The following is a 17,407-nucleotide window of genomic DNA, read 5'->3' as shown; positions in this document are numbered from 1 at the left end:
TCTATGCATATATCTCTAAAGGCATGAGAAACAAACTGCACTAAGCTGCAGAAAGTCCTGGCCATTTTAAATACGGCTTAACTTTGGATGACAGTGTGACAGTGTCCTTGTTAATTATTCCTCTCATTTGCCCAGTGTGAACTTCTTTGAATAAGCAGCTAATCATTGGATAATAATGTTGACTCTTGACTGTTTGATTTAAGATTAATATGTCATAAATTAATGCCACCCAGAAAGAAGTAAATCCAGTTGTGACAATAGAGGAGGGAGGGGAGGACCACAATTACTCACGCTATCCGTTAATGCAATTTCTTAATCCACTTGCCCTGGTAACCATTAGCCTCTGTTGCTTGATCTTAGGCACTGATTGCTTCTGGCAGAGAACAATGTACGAACAGTGTTGGAAGTAGGTAAACCTCTCATGTAAGAGTCCTGCTGACCTAGTTAAATGAGTGTGACGGCTCTTAACTAGTTCATCCCCACTTGTAAAAAGGGCACAGTGTTAAAATTTGGTACTATTTGTAGGAGTTGGTAGTGTCTTCTGTTGGTTCCTCTTTACCATTTTAAATCTAGGCTTTCCTCATCAGGTATAAGGCCTATCCACACTGCAAACCTATGTTGGATTTCTTTTACTTCATCTATGAAGGTTTTCCCCAAAGAATGATGCAATTTGTGTGTTCAGAATTCTCTGTTAATATTCCCAAGACGCTCTCCTTGAGAATAGGGGCTGTTTATACAACACACTAATCCACACTCAGTGGTTGAGTGTGGTTATTGTTGAATTGTGGGTTAGCATGTTGTCTGAACTTAGTACATTTTCTGCAGGGCAACTTGTTAACCACCCTAAACAACCCAACAACAAACCATGGGTTCTCAAGGTGGGTAGTTCCAAGAAAAATAAGCCACACTACACGGTTAACAAGCCACTCTGCAGATAATGTACTGGTTTCGGGCAACACGTTAGCCCATGGTTCAACAAACAACCACAGTTAAACAACAACTCACACTCAAACAGTGAGTGTGAGTTAGCACGTTGTGCAAAGTCTCCATGCTTTCTTAGAGAGGAAGAATGATTATTAAACCATCTACCTTTCCATGCTCGGAAAACATTGCAGCGTGGAGCACTCCTGTTTAGTGTTTACTGTTCCAGTCAGTCAGCCATGGCCTCTTCCAGGAACCTCTATTCCATACCCCCTCACTTCCACTTCATTTCCTGCTGATTCCCCTCCAGCAACAGGCACGTCTTCTGTGTCCACTAAGCACAACTGCAACACAAGGCCAGTTTAGGATGTTGAATAGCCAGGCAAACTAGACAAGGTAGAATCTTCCAGGACCTTAGCCAGTTAAGTAAGGCTCAAGCAAGAAGAGATATTGACTCAGCAAAAGTCAAAGGCTTTCTGAAGCCTTATAAAGGCCAGCAGCTCAAAGACTTGCAGTTAATTCCACCCCCTCAGAAAAGCACTTTGTTTCTTAAAGGGCTACTGCCTGATTTATAGCCAGTGACTCTTACTGTGTGGGATTACTGAAAGCTGTAATGGAGGAGTGTCCTCTACACCTGAGGAGTCAAGTAGAGGCACATTTTCTGGTCTGGAAGGCCCTTTCCTAGTGGTAGCTGGATTAATGGGGAGTCCTCTCTGCCACTGAGTCTTCTTTGGAGCCAGAGGAGAAGTCAAGGTTGGGAACATGTTGTATTACTCTTATTGTATGGTGGCGGTGGGGGAACTTTCAGGATGATTGTACTAGCAGAACAATAATTTAATATAAAAAAACCTGTAGTGTTTGGTTTTCTAAATGGCTTCAGTATATGTTGGACTCTGTGACAACCAATTTTTTTTACAAGCTTGATTTAATCAATCACATTTATCTTCCTAAATATTTTTCTTTCAAAAGTAACTTCCATAGATTCCAGCACAGCCATACTATCAAATTGCTTGTGCTAACAAAAGACAATTAATTATTTAAGCCAACTTCATTTACACCAAGCATTGATGGTGAGGGAATACCACAAATGGTCATTGGATGATGATGATGATTATTAGACAAAAATGCAGTTATGTAGGCAACATTCAGTCTCCTAATTTCATTGCCCCAAACAGAGTTGGGAAGTGATTTTTCACAGGTTTTGCAGAGTCAGTTCAAATGTTCACAGATTTTTTAAGGGACTTGAAACAGATTTAGATCTGAGGGGCCCCAAAAAAGATGCCCCTCTCTATTTCAGTGGGCTCCTGGTTACCATTTGACATTTTCTGATAGCTTTCATTGACTATGTTCTTGCAAGGCCTCTCCTTTGAACTCTTTGGATTCAATCTGCACCTTACATTGCACATCAAATCTGCAGCCACTGACCTCAGACTAAGCACTCACATATTACTTCTGTACTCAGACCTAGAACTAGGGGTTGTGTGAACCAGCAAAACTTGAGCTCATTGAAATTCTCCAAATTCCACCTCAAAGCTTATTTTGTCTCGTGCCCATCTCAAATTGTGATCTTTTGACATTTTTTCCAAACTCACAAAAATTCATGCATACCTTCATGCACATTTTAATACATTCATCATTTGTGCATATTTTTTGAAATATACACATTTCCCTTTTGTTGATTAAACAGCCTGTATGCACATTTTTCAAAAGTACATATTTTTTCATACACATTTGTCAAGTGCACACATTTGTCGAACACATTTTTTTTCCTTCTGTGAATTGCATCACAAGCTCAGAAATGTAGAGACTTTGATCACAGATTGCATTCGAGTGTATGTTTGGGTGTGGGACGTGTGAATTTGGTAGACTCAGGTCAGAAATGAACCAAAACTAATTTTGTATATATCTCTTCCTAAGTCCACTCACAGTGGAAAGCCAGGAACAGAGGTTTCCTAATAACTAGGTTGTGTGACATCTGGGGTATGAAATGAGCCAGTGTGATGTATTAGCTAAAGTGTTGGACTGGGAGTCAGGAGATCCGGGTTCTAGTCCACATTAAGCCATGGAAGCCCACTGGGTGACTTTGGGCAAGTCACAGACACTCAGCCCAACCTACCTCACAGGGTTGTTGTTGTGAGGATAAAATGGGGAGGCTGAGGAGGATTATGTATGCCACTTTGGGTTCCTTGGAGGAAAAAAGTTGGGATTTAAAAGTAATAAATAAAGAAATGATGCAATAGTTGTAGGATTATTTAGGGAAGAAGGTTGTTTATTTTACGTGTAGCTAGGTCCCTGGACATAATACAGTAATCATACTGAGTAGAGTTGTGCACGAATGGCCTCTCGTAATTCTCCACACTATTTGTGGGCAGAGAAGTTGGGGGAACAATTTCACTGAATTCCTACAGGGGGAGGAGAAATTCTCCAACAGGTCCTCACGGGCAGGGCTCACCATTGGAAGGGGTTGTGCCGTAGCTTCTTTCTCATTTCCTAAGGGCTCTTTTTGTGCGGGTTGGGTGGGGTTAGCTCTGCCACTTCAAGTGAAGACCACAGCAACTTCATTGGCAGCCATGTCCTATTTTACATCATCTACAATGTCCCATACCTAGCATTGTTCTGGGGTATTGTGGGGGAAGAGCGGGAAGGTGACCATCATATAAAATTAATTAAGTGAGGGTAAGCCAAGGAAGTTGCCAGCTGCCAGGGAGAAGATGTACAGTGAAAGACAGGACACACTCCTTGGCCTTCTTAGAAGCAAGCTAAGCACAAGAACTCTGAACCAAGCCTATGAGAATTTCTGCCCCCAAACCCCCTCTCCTTTGAATTCCTTTTCAAAAGCAATTTATTTTTTTATAAAATTGAATGAGAATGATGGGAAAAAATGTGGGAGAAATTTTCGGCACAGCACCACTTCTGGATCTGGTCAGTGCCTGGATGGGCACACTATGTACCCACCTTGAGTTCCATCATGGATGAAAGATCAGATAGTAATGTAACAATTAAACAAACATACTTAATGCTTTGAAAGCTGTTGTCCTTACAGTCTTGAGTTTTCAATTTATCTTTTCACTAACCCGGAATAGAAGCCTGTCTGAATGATTTTTAAAGATACCCAAAGAGCTGACTTTCCTTTCCAACCAACAGGATTCTATATTTCATTACTCATCCTCCTTTCAACAACTCTACAACACAGTTCACAAACCCAACATGACAAGCAGTAAAATGCATAAAAAGCAAGCCACAAAAACGAAGCAGATATATCCTACTACATGAGGGAGCTGTTAAGTGTTTCAGATGTGGAGGTTGAATCTTATAGCTAACACTTAATTTTCTGTTTTCCAGTTTATCAACTAAGATTTAAGATGGAATGTCACATTTTAGGTTGATATAACCTCTCGAGAACCACTCACATTTCAGACAGAGAAGCGATTAAGCAGCTGCGTGAGGCTGCTTTCAGAATTGCTATGTGTAAGGAATTATATAATTATGTGCGCTGGCATTTTATGTTAAACAAATCATTTTCACCGCCATCTCTATGTCTCCTTATCTTTTGAAAAAACGAACCTTTTCAGCTCTGGCTTCTTTTAACAATGAATATTATTCAAATTTTATATCTTAAGGAGAAACCGTCATGAAACTACTGGAATAACTGGATTTCCGCAGGATCTCAAATGCAGGAAACTGCAGAAAGCTTCTAAAGAGCCTACTAATATCAAACATGTAAGTTCAAAATGCAGCTCATTATCACCTATTCAGGAAATCCACTGATGTGGTGAGGTGTGCACAGCAACCAATATACTTTCAACACCAAAACCTTTCAACTTGTTTTGGCCTCGAAAGAACCCTTCATGTACAGAACTGCCTTATATCAAGTCAAACCACTGGCTGACCTAGCTCATTATTCTCTACCCTGACTGGCAGTAGCTCTCCAGGGTTTCAGACTTAATTTTTCCCAGCCCTACCCAGACTTGCTGGGGATTGAACCCAGACCTTCCTGCATGCAAAGCATTTGCTCTACCTCTGAACTCCATCCCGTCTGTGTTCTCCCTTCCCTGCTGCATCTGCTACAGAACCTCTTCGACATTCACATCACACCAAAAGCTGTTCTGAGTCATTCCAGAAACTTGAAGGTCAGATCTTCCACAGCTTCCACTATGCAAATGTTTTACTGCTCAGGTTGTTCACACACAACCTAAAAGCTGACTCAGTGGTGCAGGGATTAAGAGGCCTAGGCTGTGCTACAAGGGCCCCTAGTTTGACCTGATATCTAGTCCCATAATAGGTTCAGTACCTTGGACAGGTCCTTTAGAGTTCCGGCTGGTTCTGACTGAAACCCAGAATGGATTCATGGCCCTACCAAAATCAGAACCATCAGCCTCAACTGGCAACACACACACATACACACATTCCATCCTAGTCTCATATAAACAGAAACTGGAACTTGAATGTGACTAGATAGGATCAAATAGGTTATACAGATATGGACTAGCTTACATGGATATCTGTGGAACAATGTGTCTGTAGAGTGGGACATAACTATCCCAGACACTGAATTAAGAAGGCAGGTTTAACTTTCAACCAAATGTTTATAATAAGTCACACCCTTTCACTTCATCTTATAATATAAATGAGAATATGAATATCTGCCATTCATTCCTAAGAGGAAAGCACTGTGCTTGAGGTAAAACCTTGTCCATTCACCTGAAACTGCTCAGTTTCCACCAACAGAGATATCATGAGATGGTGCAATGTGTCTGAAGAGGTCCTTGTGATGTGTACACACACACACATACACACACACACACACACACACACACACACACACACAAATCCCTACAAATCCCAGACAATTCTTGGCTTCAACACACATCTTCTGCATAAGAGTGAAGGATGTTTAACTCCCTAAAGACCTAGAAAGAAACTGCAGAAAAGAGAGACAGACAGGTGGAGATTTGACTTTTTTTTGTTAGTCTGTGCAGAATTTGCTTCTCTGGGGGTGTCTTTCAAGCAGCAGGGGAGGGGAGAGAAATTGACTCCATTATAAAACACTGATCTATGTTCATCATGTAACAACGGTAAAATGCAACTCCTGTTGATTGGCAATTTTGTCACACAGCGCCAGACAGACTTCTGGCTGCAGACAAAAAAATTACTTTTGCCTCTCATGATTGCACTGTGCAAAAGCTGGAACCTAATTCCCACTAAGGTAGGATACACCTCAGGACATTTCTCCTTCAGTACTGAATTCCTAAAGCAATAAAGGATTCTCAGCTGGTACTGAAATTGCGCCTTCCATTTCTTCCTTGAGCAAAGTTCTTTGTAAGTAGCACGGTCTTAAAGGATGTATGAAAATACCAGCAAAACATTTTCTCGAAAATAAATGAAGAAATTTAGCTTCTCTTAAGCTTTGGCAGCTTTCTTACTGACTGCTTAAAAACCTGCTTTTCAACATTTTCAAAGTCAGGATCCTTTTACGTTGCAACTGTGAGGGCCAAGAAAGAAAGAAATCACTCAGTTCCTTTCCCCTGTCCCCAAGGCCAACAGTGGACCAGATAACTCACCTTCCACTGCATGCGAGGATATCAGTGCAATCAGGTCAACCAATAGCTCCAAGACAACATAGCAAAGAGGGCTTGCAAGCTAATACCAGGCCTGGGCAAGGAGGAACCACAACATGGGTCCTTTTTTCACCTAAGGATTATCCCAGGAAAATGGAGGGATCATCCCTGCCTGCTACTGGGATCCCCTGTGTGTCATTTGGATGCACGGGGATGATCCGGGATGATCCCAGGAAAAAAGTCAGGTGTAGAAACGTCCATGGTTTCCCTGGTTACTGGGCTTTACAAGCCTCCCAGTGAGGCCTGGAGATGGAGAGACTCTCGTGGCCTGTGTAGCTTGTCTTGCTCTATTTGACAGAGGGAGGACTGTTCTGCAGCCCTGCTTCTGAGATGGAGGTGGTGGTGGAGGAGGAGGAAGTGGGTATTATTAAACCCTGCCCCTTCCATGTGTCAGGCTTTTGGAAGGACAGAGGGAACCCAGGAAAAGAAAAATAGGGAGATACCAGGCAATTTGGAGCTGCCACAGGTCTGCTTTTAGCACACGCACACACACACACACACACACACACACACACACACAGCCAAGCAGACCCAATAACTATGGAAACTCTAAAATTAACATACAAATTACCACAAGTATTAGGATTAAATGTTTGTTTTTTTTAAAAATAAATAAATGAAATGATCATGAATATATTATACACTCCTACACAAGTGATTGTCAAACTGTGTTTAAGGGAGCCTTGAGGCTCTTGAAAACTTATCTGGGTTCCTCAATGAGAAAATCAGAAAAGGAGGACAAGCTTCCCTCACAGACAGCTCCATCACATACTAATGCTCCTCCCCTGAAATGCATTGGGTGTATTCTTCTGGGTCATAGTCACAAGTAACAGTGAGACCCAATAGCTTTAAAGGAATGCAACATTCCTAGGCAACTCCCAACATGAACATTCCATTAAAGCTATGACTCAGAATCTTCAATGATGCACCGGCGATCAGTGGCAGATATCCACAGGTTTCCTTGACAGACAAGTCAGCATGGAAAGAATTCAATAAAAGAAGAACATTTAAAAGAACCACTGCTCTACATTAAAATGGAGTTCTCAACACTCATTACAGAGTGAGTCGCAGGTTCCTACTTCCATCTTTCTCCCTGGATCTCTGGAGAGGGAGGGGAAAAACCAAATTCATCCTTGACAAATTGTACTTTTTTAAAGGTATAGCACCGAGAATCTTTCTATTGGTTTAAACAACAACAACAACAACAACGCATCCCTAATAAAAACAGGAGAGAGAATTAATTTAAATCGTCTAAGTGCTTCAGAAAGAAACACACACATTTCCTATTAAAGTGACCTGTTTAATGGCTGCTAGACCACAGCTCAGTGGTAGAGCACACAGGAGGTCCCAGCTTCTACTTTAGCATCAACAGAGCTGGGAAAACTCCTGCCTGAAACTCTGGAGAGTTGCCAATACTGGGCTAGAAGGACCCATGGTCTGACCCAGTATAAAACAGTTTCTTAAGTTCCTAGTGTTGTACTCTAACACACACCATAGATGAGAAATAGACTCCAATGCACAAGAGAAATCCAGCTACTCTAATCCACCCAACAAATAAATATCTGATTCCTCCACAGCAAGAGCTTCTCTTCAATACAAAGAATTAGATATTTTAAGGCAAAAGGTTTGCTCACCAATAGTGTAGTATCTCTTCAGCTCACCCCTCCTTGGATTGCGCCGTTGGGTATTTGCGGTGTTGTTCTGCTCCTCTTCAGAAGTAGTTGTGTTTGTGACAGGGGTTGGTTTAGTTGGTTGCAGTGCATGCTGTGCGGCTGGGACCAGGGGTTCGTAACCTGATGCAGAAATATCAATCGACTGGGACTTTTTCTTTAGCCTAAAAACAAATGGATATAACATACTGTTGATACCTGGGCTATGGCTTTATGATTTAATGTCCCTTGCTATATGGAACTGATAGGGAAAATATGGTCTATATCAATACAGAGTAGAGATGCATTGGCAGCTAAAAGCTATAAGAAGATCCCGCAGATGAACAGATGTGCTATTTCTCTGCACGGGCATCACTACCATCGCTCAAACCCTGAGTCCACCTTCCGCTCCTTTGTGTTCTTGGAGGAAGAGCCCAGAACTTGGACCATTGTCATTACATTACCTGACTGGGACAAGGATACTCTGCAGATTATCGAAAGGACTGCTTCTAGGAGTTGGTATCTGTACCATCAAATAGCCTCTGAGTCGACCTGCAAGAGCCTGGGACCTGGACTAAGCCATCAACAGCTAGGGACCAGAAGGCTCTTCCCCTTCCCCTATTACAATTTTATCTTTCTGTGCAATTCAGTGGTAAAACTTTGTAAGCCAATCTAGGCTGAAAAGCAGAGTACAAATATAATTAATAAACAAATCTGAGATCAGAGAGCAGCTGTGGAACACATTCAAAAAGCATATGAAAGGTTTTACTTTTTTAATGTAAGCTTATAATTGTATTACAATTGTTCTAGCTGTGATCTACAGATCACCATTCCTTTGCGAACCCTTCAAAGACTCAGCTAATTCACCCATATCCTACCTTCTTCTTCTTCTTTTTAATACAGCAACCATTGGGAGGTATTGATTTTGCTCTGACTTTATACTGTTAGTTTTACCCTACCCTGTGCCTGTTTGGTGCATTCTCTTCCCCTCCTTATTGTTTTATTATGATTTTATTAGAATGTAAGCCTATGCAGCAGGGTCTTGCTATTTACTGTTTTACTCTGTACAGCACCATGTACATTGATGGTGCTATATAAATAAAAAATAATAATAATAATAATAATAATAGTATGCCCCATGACTGCTAGGAACACCATCAATTTGTGTAAGGATTGTATTTGTCAATTGACTACAATTTTCACATCTAGGTGGTACTTATTTACTGAAGAGAAATTGTCAATATATCCAATTTTCAGTAGCAAAACATTTCCTTCCTACCTACCTATTTTTTTTGGGGGGGGGAGGTCATTTTCCCTGACCCCCAACTCTTTGATTAAATAGCCACCTTCTGTGATGGATCCATGGGGCTGGTCTTCCAACCTCCAATTTTCTTCTCACAATGTCTTTTTCTCAAACGAATGATTAGTTTGAATAGGTACTGGTAAAAGATGTTGCAATTCTTCTGTGGGGGATGGACTTCCCCCACCCACACTTGGATTTTTGTACCTGCAGGGTCTTAAATTCCCCCTGTTGCAAGGGTGGAGAATCTGTAAGTCTCCAAATGTTGTTGGAACACAATTGTCGTCATCCCTAACCATGGGCTATGCTGTTTGAGGCTGATGGGAGCTAGAATCAACAAGATCTGGAAGACCAGAGACACCCCCCCCATCCTGCCCTATTGAATGTAATGGAGTGAATAGGGGGAAACAGTGACAAGAATTCTTCTCTTGCTTGGCTTTTAATCCAAGCAGGAAATAACTTCAGGGTTTTTAAAACCTACCTCTCCTTTGAGGTGGGCTTCAATATGCCCTAGAGTCCTTTTTCTGCACCTGGTATCTTCCAGATTCAAACAAGCAGTCTTCATCAACATATTTGATTTCTTAAATGTCAATCACAAATTATGATTCCAAGCCCAGCTGTTTTCCACTTTTTTCTTTGACAAACAAAACATTTAAGGTCTTTAAAGCTCATCAAGAAGAAAAGAACTCTTTGGCAAATAAACACTTAACACCAAAACAGTTCTTCATTGTTTTCTTTCTTTTTCAATTTTCACATTCTCTTATTGCTTTTTGTACAAAGACCAGATCACATAAATTAATTTCCCCTTCACTGACATTGTTGTTCACTTGCAAAGATTAATTGCATGAAAGTTATTCTTTTAATTGTTTGGGAAAGGGAGCAAGCATGGCATATTGAATTATTTGGTTGCCTCCGCAATAATGAGCATGTCTACTGGTTAATATTCTACTCTAAAAAAATAATTATTATTATCTGCTCTAAAAAAACTCTATACAAGCAAATTTGTGCACATGTCAGATAACTTGCTACTTTGCCCATGTGGAATGAAGCCCTTGGAAGAAGGATGGCATATAAATATACAAGGTAAATAAATCCAGAAGTGACACAGTAGAAAAGGAATGACCCAGTAGTCAAGAGAGACAAGCCCAGATCAGAAAGTAGGAATGAAAGGTCATTTAGGGAGAGGGCACAGCTCAGTGGTAGAGCACATGCTTTGCATTCAGAAGGTACAACACACACACACACCCCGCCATGTAATATATAGAAATAGTCAAGGATGCATTCTGTCAGGCTACCAGAGGGAGCAATAAAGAGCATTGCACACTGTGGTAAAGAAAGTACTGGGAGGCTGAATGAAAAGGTTGTTGTTACAAAGACAAGATGGTATCAGCCTGTTTACGAGAGACCAGAGATAGAACATGGTATCAGCAGTGGGATCTATCTCAAATGTGCAACAAGCGGATCAAAGTCAGTACTCCAGATATGGTCGACGATTAAAGCCAAAGATTTGGAAGGTGTTATTTTTCAGATAAGAAATAAGGAAGGTGTGTTTAAAAAGAGGGGGGTGTAATATACAGAAAGAGTCAAGGATGCATTCTCTCAGGTTACCAGAGGGGGCAATAAAGTCATAATGTTGCTAGGAAATACAGCTACATGCACACTGTTATTAGCAGCAGTACCACTTTCAGTTTGGCTATGTTAAAGGAGACACCCACATCACACTATCAACTCACCCAGGAATCCATGTGGACCATCTTTGCTGGTCCCAAGCATTCCATCCTCCCAATCTGGATTTGGGACTAAAAGAGCCAGGAAAGGTCTGGCTATATGGAGGATAAATTGTAAGCAAACACAATTTGTGATATTGCACAACATCATGACTGATCATGGGGGAAGTCAGATAAGGCATCAGCGTTAGCTTCCAACTTCCTGGCTTTGTCAATTTTGGACCAAGGTAAGAAAGCCTTATCTTCTGGTCTTGGTCTTGGTCTTTTAAACTGGCAGGTCTTTTGATGATTGGATCTTGTCTATTAATGCCTCAATGCACAGGAAAGGTTGAATATATTTGGCTCTGGCTTACACATTACTGATAAGTTATGTGATATTGTGTTGTAATTGCCTATTTTGTAATTAGTTTGAAATATTATCGTGTTAGTGAAATGAATTGTTTGGGTTGTTTATTATTGAATGTTGCACTGTTGTAATTGATATATTGGTATGCTTTCCTGTTTTTGTATTACTGTTGTGTCAGCTTAATGCTCTCTCTGAGTTTAAGACAGCTGTAATTTTAAACCTAAGAATTTTAAGATACTGTGATTGTTATTTTAATATTGTATTGGTTTTATATGTTCTTTTAACTAATTTTATGGATTATATTTTATTTAGTGTTGTTCTCCACCTTGATCCAGTGGGACAGGCGGGTAATAAATAAATATGTTGTTGTTGTTAGTCACTTTGGGCACTTTTTGTGGGGGGGAAACATACAGATTAGCATACAAATTAGATGATGATGATACCTCTCTTTATGATATGTTATGGGGGGATTATGAGAAGCTCAAAAAGGTCCTCTTCAAACTGGGGAAATGGGCATTAAAATGGCAAAGTATTTTCACATATTTTTTTATGGCGTCTGAGCTGGTGGTAATGACCAAGCAAGAAAAGAATAGAATTAATGGGTCCAGTCAAAAAAGAGATATTGAGCTTGTGGTAGAGAGCTCAATGAAAATGTCAACTCACTGTGTGGATACTGTGGAAAAAAATATGCAAATTCCATGTTGTGAATCATTATGAAAGGAATCAATGATAAAACTGCCAATATCGTGATGTCCTTACACAAATCTTTGGTGCGATCACACTGAATACTGTGTACTGTTCCGGTTACTGCACCTCAAAAAGGATATTGTAGAGCATGAAATGATGCAGAAAAGGGCAACCAATATGATCACTCCCCCACTGTCATCTCAAGAGAGATGTAAATATGGAATGTTTTAGACAATAAGACCACAATACCAGCCTGCTGTTAGCGCTGGGCATCACTGGACACTTGCTCAGGCCCAGGTCCTAGCAGGGTCCCCATTCCTGACTCCTGGATCACCATGCCTCTGTTGCTGCTTCTACTTGCTAGCACTGCCTGTCTTCCCTAAGCGAGTAAGCAGTGACAGGAGTGAGAAGGAGACCAACCCATTCTTACCTCATTCCAGGACCTTGCCTGAACTTTCAGGATGAATTGAGCCAGCAATACAAACAACAAACATGCTTAAAATGTGTTATTTCCGACAGGGAAAGATGCTGAAGAGTATCACAGATGCAACTGTGTCCTTGACCTCAGACCTTGGATTTGGAGACTGAGGACCCAGATACTAAGCTAATGCAAAGCTAGGAAAAGCGTATGAATTATGAAAACCCATTATTCCAAACAAGAATATCTAGTTTTCCTTAAGGGTTATACATCAGCATTACTATGGCACTCTGTTGGTCCATCCAAGCCATTTCATTTCCCTCCTCACTTTTCATTTTCTCCTACGCTTTCAACTCTCTGTACAAATGAAATCCCCTCTTCACTCATAAACCTCATTGGTGCTGCCTTTTAAATCCTTCCTTGTAATCCTTTTTTATGCTCCACGTGGCCCTCCATTATCAAAGTAACTCTCTTTGACGATGCAACAATCAGCAACTGTTCGCAAATGATACAATACATATGGAAGCCCTAGATAATGGATCACAACCAATGAATGGCATTTCTCCCCCCCCCCCCCCCCGGCTATATTCTTTAAAATTTCTGAGCGTCAGGCTTGCTCGTCTCTGCCAACTGGTGTAGTGGGAAGTAGCAAAGGCTGAATTAAACAAAATGCTGCTATCAGCTAGTTCTTCAAACCAGCTTGATAACCCAGGAGGTGAGGTGAATTGTGCCTTGCTGAGCCTACAAGCAGGATGGATGGGCCACTGCTCCCAGCGCGCTGCTGAGGAGTCCTCAGTAGTAAATCAAATCACTGTTATTATTGTATCACCAGAGAGCAGATAGAGGTGTCTATCTGTCATACCACTACGGTACAAAAAATATATATGAGAAATGCCTTTACTGCTCCGTCAATGTAACTTGGCCCTTGAAAAAGCTTAGGTGCGCAAAGATACTACTTTATTTTTGCCACTGACATCTGAGCTGGTTATTTTTTTTGTGACGCTGAAGAAGGAGAGCAGGGAGCAAGGCAGGAAAAAGAAACGCCTTTGACGTATCCGAATCTTAATGAAAATAAAATAGATTTAGAGTGGGGAGAAGGAGGGAAGGTTTTCCCGCACTCCAAGGGCTCTTCCACACGTCGTACTGAAAGCGCTTCCATCCGCCCCCAGTGCACCCCGAAAACGATCGTGTAGCTTGCCTGTAAAAGAGACGAGGAAGAGACCTCTTCCTCGTCTCTTTTACAGGCAAGCTACACGATCGTTTTCGGGGTGCACTGGGGGCGGATGGAAGCGCTTTCAGTACGACGTGTGGAAGAGCCCCAGGCAACTGCTTTGGGACTGCTTAAGTCATTACAGGATAATGGACTAGCTAGGACTTTGCTCTGATCCAGCAGGTTTCTTCTTATGCTCTGGAGTACTTTACTGCTCTTACCATTGGATATGTTTTTAAAAAAACAACTTTCTATCTTTATACCAAATAAAGACTTAACAACAAGTTGATTGTACCAGTGCAGTTTGCCTTTTATCAAAGGTGGGAGTATTTGGGTTTCATTCCTAATATACAACAACAGATCAAAGATAACGAATTTAGCCTTCATTTACATTTCTGCCTCATGAACAAAAAGCAAACTTCCCCCTCATTAAACTTTGCCAAAGCCTTCTCAAATGTGCTTCCGTCATCTGATTTAGATTGAGGGATGGGGTGACTTGCTTGCTCCGTTCTTATTATAGTATTTGTGACTGTTTATTGCGATAATTGCCTCAAGGTTTCCAGTGTCTGAGGCAAAATAAGGTGTTATTGCTTGATGGGTTAAACTAGGGGTCTGTCTAAAGACGGGAAAGGCAAATCTGGATGCAAATCTGTGCTGCGTCAGTTATATGATGCAGCCACTGAGTCACAGCTACCACGAAGCTTTCCCACGAAGCAGTGCATTGAAAAAGTCGGGGCCTTACCCAACTTTTTCAGTGGAAGTGAGGTCAGTACAGCTCTTCCGCTGTCTGATCTCACTCCTAGGCCAATACAGTGGGTGGTACTGGTGGGAGACCAGCAATTGGTTTTATTGCAGGGAGGGGCTCCGGTACCTGGATGACCACCAGAAACCCCACGCTATTGCCTTCATGTTCTCTCATAGGCATCTGATTGGCCACAGTGGGAAACAGGTTACTGGACTAATAGAAAGGCATTAGGCCTTATCCAGCAGAGGTCTCCTTATGCTCACTAGCTTTTTGCCCCACTGCCACATCTAGGGTAGCCACTTACGAATCACCAAAAAAGAAGACAAAATAAGATGCCATTTTGCATAATATTTGCATGTGCAAATAAATGCAAATTCAGAAATAATTGTTCGAATTTTAATTAGACTCTCACTAGAGCTGGGAAGACTGACTAGATGACCATTGGACCTAGTGGTCCATGTGCTGTCCATGTGCTTTTGGTGAGCAACTTCAAAGCTGCCCCCTGGTCTCCCTTAGGAACATAAGAACATACAAAGTGCCATGCTGAATCAGACCGAGGGTCCATCTATTCCAGCACTCTGTTCACACAATGGTCAACCAGCTGTTGACCAGGAACCAACAAAGCAGGACATGGTGCAATAGCACCTTCCCACCCATGTTCCCCAGCAACTGGTGCACACAGGCTTACTGCCTCAGATACTGGAGGTAGCACGTAACCATCAGGGCTAGTAGCCATTGATAACCTACTCCTCCAGGAATTTATCCAACCTCCTTTTAAAGCCATCCAAATTGGTGGCCATCACTACATCTTCTTATGGTTCTGTATCTTTAAACCATGCTTGAACTGGGCACCCCTTCAAATTGAGGACACCTTCAAAACAGAGGACCCATGGCCACCCTACCATATCTCTAAATTGGGGTTTTAATGAATTATTTCACAAGAAAATAGTATGGCAAAAACAAATTACTGTAGAGCTCTGAGTGTCCTAACACACCCTAATTTCAAAAGCTCTCTGAACTGTGGTCAGCTGAGACCTCTGGCCTGAGAGATCTGTCCCTTCCCTGGCAGCCCACTGCATGGGAAGTAAAGGGGTTGGAGAAAAGGGGGTGGCAGAAAGAAAGAGAGAAAAGGGGGTGGCCGAAAGTGAAAAGTGGTGCCCTGCCCACTTTTGACTCTAGACCTGCCCATCACTGGCTTCAACTACCAACAGGCAGCCCCCAACAGATTACCCCCAAGGCAATGCAGCCCTCAACAGAAAATAGAGGCTGCCCACCCCTGCCCTAAAAAGTACTAAAGCGAGCCTTGTTATACTAGAAAATTATTCTAGCCAACGAAGACACATTTCATTATGTGAACTATCCAGAAATGTCAAAAGTATTTGCTTTCTAATCTTTTTCAAATTCCTTATTTTGCACCAGTGTTGCCCACTTTGAAGGTACAACACAAAAGACTTCAAAAGCGGCGAGATGGGGGTGGGGGGATAGTCCCAAAACTTTGTGAGTGCCATTACAAATCGGAAGATTAGCGAATATTTGCTTCTTTAATGCCGGTAGCTTTCATCCAGTTTCTTTGCAGTGTGGGGGTGGGAGCCGCTTTTGGTCTGCCCAGAATCTACATCTGTCATCTGTAACATTCATCTTTATTTTTAATTATAGCTGTTGCTCTAAGAAATAGCAGGCTAAAAGTCCTTGAAGGCTAAAGCCCCCCAAATTGTGGGTGAATAAAGCCTTCTTACAAGAAGCTGAAAGGTAGTGGTTTAGCCATATTTCACCCTTCTCACAGCTGATTTTCCAGTTTGTCAATCACTGCTGGTTAGTCTGCCATGCCGCCCCCATGAAAAAAGGAACTGATCAATGGCTCACATCAACTTTCTTGCTGCTGCTCACATGTTTTCCCTTCATCTGCAAAATCCATGTTCAATATAACTTCGGAGGCTAAAAAAAAGAAAAGGAAAAAGTGCAAAGCCTTTTGCACATCTGACAAACCATAAAGGCAGTCCAGAAAAAGACAGAAGCACTTTTAAAAAAAGGTTTCCAATGTCAGTGAAAGTGAGAGGAAGACTGCTTTCTTCTTCTTTTTCTTTTGGCACATTGTATTGTATTGTATTGTAATTTTTGGCTCATTGTAGCCTGCAAACTCTCTTATTCATCACTGGCTGAATGTTAGATCTGCCATGACATTTAAAACCCAGTGATGACATTATGCAATCTCAGAGACCTATCACATCATTTGCAAAACCTGGCTAACTGCTCCCTTCTCCCTACACCTAAAGCCAAGGGTTGCTGGTGCCTCTTCAAAGGGTACGTGTGGATGCTGCTAGTCCCACCAAGCAAATCCATTCCCAACCACACTTTTCCTTGGATCCACCTACCCAAAACCCCTCCTACTTGCTTCTCCCCACAGCTGCTCTATCATCCATGGTAGCTAAATGGAACTTCCCGGTTTAGAGGCAGAATGCTTAGGGATACCAAATGCTGAGATCAAAGAACACAGGGATGCTGGTGCCCTTACAGAGGACAGTTGTCTATTTCAAGAGCTTCCAGAAGATCATCCTCTGTTTGAACGTATCCTTTATCTGAAGGGCTGCCCAGTATATGTCCACTATAAAGATAAAGAGCTAAAAGAACGGTTGCCCATCACCAGTTAGGACTTGGAAAGCCGTGGTCCTCTGTCGACAGTCTTCTGCATCATGGTGAGATGTGCTGTATTGCTATTTAAATTATAGTATGTATCACCAAATTTGCACCAGAGAGCCAGTATGTGGGAGTGGTTAGATTGTTGGTCT

The 17,407-nt window shown here is 41.7% G+C and overlaps 1 protein-coding gene across 2 annotated transcripts in view; it reads right to left on the bottom strand.

Moving 5' to 3' along the window:
* The window catches only part of OXR1 (oxidation resistance 1), a 232,697-nt gene that overhangs the window by 128,410 nt on the left and 86,880 nt on the right, over positions 1-17,407 (bottom strand). For both annotated transcript variants that reach the window (XM_063131041.1, XM_063131042.1), the window contains exon 3: positions 8,174-8,373. In XM_063131041.1, coding sequence (XP_062987111.1) covers positions 8,174-8,373 — 200 coding nt within the window. The remainder of the gene's footprint in view (positions 1-8,173; positions 8,374-17,407) is intronic.

The sequence above is a fragment of the Elgaria multicarinata genome, chromosome 7 (assembly GCF_023053635.1).
Source record: "Elgaria multicarinata webbii isolate HBS135686 ecotype San Diego chromosome 7, rElgMul1.1.pri, whole genome shotgun sequence".
Lineage (NCBI taxonomy): Eukaryota > Metazoa > Chordata > Lepidosauria > Squamata > Anguidae > Elgaria > Elgaria multicarinata.
The sequence above is the reverse complement of the archived record's forward strand: the minus strand, read 5'-3'. Positions and strand labels throughout refer to the sequence as shown.